Source organism: Crocodylus siamensis, chromosome 5 (assembly GCF_052110815.1).
Source record: "Crocodylus siamensis isolate JL-2025a chromosome 5, ASM5211081v1, whole genome shotgun sequence".
NCBI lineage: Eukaryota > Metazoa > Chordata > Crocodylia > Crocodylidae > Crocodylus > Crocodylus siamensis.
Genome location: NC_143399.1, coordinates 67489045 through 67493652, shown reverse-complemented (window position 1 = coordinate 67493652; position 4608 = coordinate 67489045). Strand labels below are relative to the sequence as shown.

The 4608-nt window shown below is 53.7% G+C and overlaps 1 protein-coding gene across 1 annotated transcript; it reads left to right on the top strand.

Moving 5' to 3' along the window:
* Positions 1 to 1110: 1110 nt before the first annotated feature.
* Positions 1111 to 4181, top strand: LOC149864203 (uncharacterized). The gene is made up of 4 exons (XM_090049762.1): positions 1111 to 1173; positions 2202 to 2372; positions 2919 to 3198; positions 3457 to 4181. The coding sequence occupies exons 1-4, from the start codon at positions 1111 to 1113 to the stop codon at positions 3669 to 3671; spliced, it is 729 nt and encodes a 242-aa protein (XP_089905888.1). The 3' UTR covers positions 3672 to 4181.
* Positions 4182 to 4608: the final 427 nt, after the last annotated feature.

The window sequence follows — 4608 nt, the reverse complement described above, 5'->3', positions numbered from 1 at the left end:
ACTGCAATAAATGGGAACCCTAAACCAGAATGGGTGACATTTTGGTCCTATTCAAGTTGATGGGAATTTTGCACCGGCTTTCGATACAGGCTGGAGTGTCCCTGATGTTCTCATTAACATTAATGTTTTGTGCAAGTACAGTGAAGCTGTTATACTAGATGTCATTGGCTTCTATCAAATGCATCTTTGACTTTGATATTTGATTTGTCAATCAATCACAGGCTTGAAGTCCATGCATGCACTAATCACTTTGCATTCAGCCTGGGTGGAAGAAACAATTAAATGCCCCTTTGTGTAGTGATAACTAGAACAATGGAAAGCTGTTGCTGAAGGCAGTTCACAAGGCTAATCAGAAGCTAAGTGCTGCAGGTAGAAGGGTTTCCCTGGGCACTACCCTAAACACACACTGGAGACAAACAGTGGAGAATTGATTGCTTGTGGCTCTGGGTGTAATCAGACACAACAAAGCATTTCAAACATGGATGCACATACAAGCCCTTTGAAATGTTCTAAAAGTGGCTGAAACACTCCAAAATAGGATCTCTTGAAGTGATGTTTTGGAGCATTTCATTTTTGCTTATTTCTACTTGGGGACAGTGCTATGCAGGGAGGGAGAACAGGTGGACAGTTTGCTTGCTGTCCACCCACTGGGCCATGGTGTAGGCCATTGGGTCCCCACTGGGATCCCCCACACCCAGCTAGGAACCCTGTCTCCTCAAGACCTGAAGTCCAAAAGCATGGCACCATTAGATTTTGCATAGATTTTTGCAAACTCATGCTATCGTTGTGTTGGACACACCCTATATATCTAGAACTGATAAGATTCTAGATAAACTAGGAGCCTGGTACCTGCCCACTGTAGACCTTGCTAAGTGCCCTTAGATCTGGGTGCCAGGTTCAAGTCAGCCTTTACCATGCTGATCAGGTTTTTTTGTTCTTGGTCCCACCTTTTGATGTGAAGAATGTGCTAGCCATATTTCATCATTTGATGAATCAGTTAATCGGAGGGGATGGATGGGCTTGCTCTTGCATACATTGATGACCTTTGTATTTTCAACCAACTCTGGGAGGAACTTGTAACCATTGTGCAGCCCCCTCAAAGAGCTTGGTATGACAGACAAAGTAGAAAAGTGTAAAGTGGGGATGGCAGAAGTGTCATATCTGAAATACAAGGTGGGGAGATCAAACCTGAGCCTACTAAAATCAAATCTATCCAGGACTGACCTGCTCCCTAAAAAAAAACCAAGCCCAATTTTTTATTAGGATTACCACTTCAATAACCTAGCAGCTTCCCATCAGAACTGTACAAGAAGAGTAAACCAGATAAAGTGATTCAGAGAGCAGAATGCCCAAAAACTGAGCGCAGGCTCAGGGTTGATCTGGTGGCCACCTATAAGCTTATTGGGGTGCTCATCAGGATCTGGGGGAACGACTGCTCACCAGAGCCCCCCAAGGGATGACAAGATCGAACGGTCACAAATTCAATTGTGACCGGTTTAGGCTGGACATAAGAAAGAACTTCTTCCTTGTCCGAGCCCCCAAGGTTTGGAATAGACTGCCACCGGAGGCGGTTCAAGCACCCACTTTGAATGCCTTCAAGACACATTTGGATGATTATCTTGCTGCGATCCTGTGTTCCCTGCTGACTTCCTGCCTGTGGGGCAGGGAGCTGGACTCAATGATCCTCCAGGGTCCCTTCCAGCCCAAATGTCTATGAAGTCTATGAACTTTCTATTCCCTGAAAGATGCCTGAAGCCAAGACTTAAAGCCAGCCCAGGATTGCTAACACCAATGGGTACTCTCAGAGATCAGACAAGGCTGCAGCAGTCCCAAGCAGGCACACTCTTGTAGGGCATTCTGTGATAAGCTTGCTTGGGACCAGTGGCAACGCATAGGGGGTGCACATAAACCCCCTAAGAGCACCCGAAAATGACCCATCCATCACCACTCTCTGGGTGTGACCATCTGGCCAGTTTGCCACCCGTCTGACCATATAGGCATCAATGCTGCAGTCTTCAAGTTTTTTTAAGAGAATGCAGTGGGAAACCATGTCAAAGGCCTTCTTAGAGTCCAGGTAGATGACATCCACACTGACACCCTTGTCCAGGGACTTTCTGACCTGAACATAAAAATAAACTAGGTTAGTCAGGCAGCGGCGGGTAATTCAAACCGCCTCCTTTATAAACGGCGGTTTGACGTAGCTTCCGCCACTTGGAGGTCAGGGGCAGCGGGGAGAAGAGGGACTCAGGCGCACGTGTGTCCTTCCCACACGTGTGCCTCCTTTCTGGACCCGGGCGGAGGAGAGTGCAGCAGTAGAAGCGGCGGCGGCGAGCGGAGCAGCTGAGGGGCCAGCAGCAGCTGATCCCCCTAAGGTAAGTGGGGCTGAGGGACTGAGGGGCCGGCGCAGCTGAGCCGGATCTGGAGGGAAAGCCCCCCGGGTCCCTCTTAGCTGAGCCGGTAGGGAGCCGCGCTCCCGAGCCGCGCGAACAGAGCGCGCAAACAGGCGCGGTCTGTAAGAGCGCGCCGGCGTTTGCGGCGGCGTTCGCGCCGGCGGGCGAGCAGGCGGGGCCCAGAGGCTGACCCCTGCTCTGCTAGTAAGGGCAGCAACTCCTGCGATGGTGTCGACACGGAGTTCTGCCAGGGCCCCTGCCCGGGGGGCGCGGCCTTCCCGGGGCTTGTCCGAGGCCTCCACCCAGACAGAGCCCTCGGGGGGGCTGCCGTCCTCCAACCCCCTGGCCTGCGGGAACTGCCTGGCAAGGTCTGGGGGGGCAGGGACTGGGGACTCCTGCACCTGTCCTGTAGGTATCCGCCTTAGGACCCTGGAGGAGCGGGTGCAGGAGCTCCTGGAGGAGGTTAGCAGGCTGAGGGGAATCCGTGAGGCAGAGGAGGAAATTGATAGGTATTTTCTTTCTCTGCAGGGTGATACAACAGAGGAGAGGGCAGACCGGGATGAGCCCTCCACCGCTGAGTGGCAGACAGTCTCCCGCGCCAGAGCTATTAACCATGTTGCGGCACCAGTTCCTCCTGTCCATCTGGAGAACAGATATGAGGTCCTGGCAGCCCTGGAGGAGGAGGGAGCAGTGGAAGATTCCAGGGAGGAGACTTTGTGCACACAATGTCCTGTGCGGGCGGCGGGAGTCAAGAGGCCTAAGAGGAGGAAGCGTCGCGTCATCGTGATTGGTGACTCCATCCTGAGAGGTACGGAGGGCCCCATCTGTCGCCAGGATCCCTCAGCACGTGAGGTATACTGCCTGCCCGGAGCGAAGATTCAGGATGTGAAGGGGATGCTCCAGTCCATCATCCAGCCCTCCGATTATTACCCCATGGTCCTTGTCCATGTGGGTACTAACGATGCGGCCAGGAGAGCCCCTGATCGCCTGATGGAGGACTACCATGCTCTGGGAGGCGTGCTGAGGGAGATGGGCGCACAGGCGGTCTTCTCTTCCATCCTGCCAGTGAGCGGACGCGGCAGACGTCACGAGATGTGCATTGCGGAGACCAACTGGAGGCTACAGGAATGGTGCTTCGAGGCGGGCTTTGGCTTCCTCAGCCATGACCGGCACATCGTGATGAGAGACATGCTGGGATGGGATGGGCTCCACCTTTCCCCTAAAGGTAAGCGTGTGTTCTCTTCCAGGTTGGTGAACCTCCTTCGGCGGGCTTTAAACTAGGCTCGTCGGGGGAGGGGGAAGATGAGGGCGGAGGAGACGATGACATACCAGGCCCAGCAACAGCCAGCGAGCCCAGACCAATGGTCAAAAGGGAGAAACAGGTAAGCGATGGGGGACGGGGCATTGCTGAGACTAGGGGGTCAGTGGGCACAACCGCTGAAGGCCTCAAATGCCTCTACACGAATGCTCGAAGTATGGGGAAGAAGCAGGAGGAACTCGCCCTCCTCCTAGCTGTCACCAGCCCTGACATAGTAGGGATCACAGAAACGTGGTGGGACTCATCGCATGACTGGGCGGTGAGTGTCAAGGGCTATAGGCTATACAGGAAGGACAGGATAGGAAGGAAAGGTGGAGGAGTAGCACTCTACATCAAGGAGGAATATACTTCCTCGTTAATTAGCATGGGGGTAGAGGGGGGGCACTCTGAGGTGCTCTGGGTTAGAGTAAAAGGCAGTCCAGGGGAGAGAGACTTAACGGTGGGAGTCTACTATAGACCTCCCAACCAGGGAGAAGAGCTCGACCTGGAATTCTTAGGTCAGCTTACAGAGGCAGTGAGGGCTAAGGATGTGGTCATCATGGGGGACCTAAACTTCCCAGACATCTGCTGGGAGGAGCAGTCAGCCAAGTCTGATCGCTCACGTCGGTTCTTAGCCAGACTGCAGGACCTCCATCTAACCCAGGAGGTGCACAGCCCCACCAGGGGAGACGCCTTGTTGGACCTAGTGCTGGCCACGGGTGATGACCTGGTGAGGGGGCTGCGGGTGATGGGCCACCTGGGAGACAGTGATCATCGCTTGCTGGAATTCACCATCCAGCGTAAGGTGGCAAAGGGCTGCAGCAAGGCAACAGCCCTAGACTTTAGGAGGGCTGACTTCAACAAGCTAAGGAGGATAGTTGGGGAAGCGCTGAGGACCCAGAGGGGAAGGGAATCAGATGT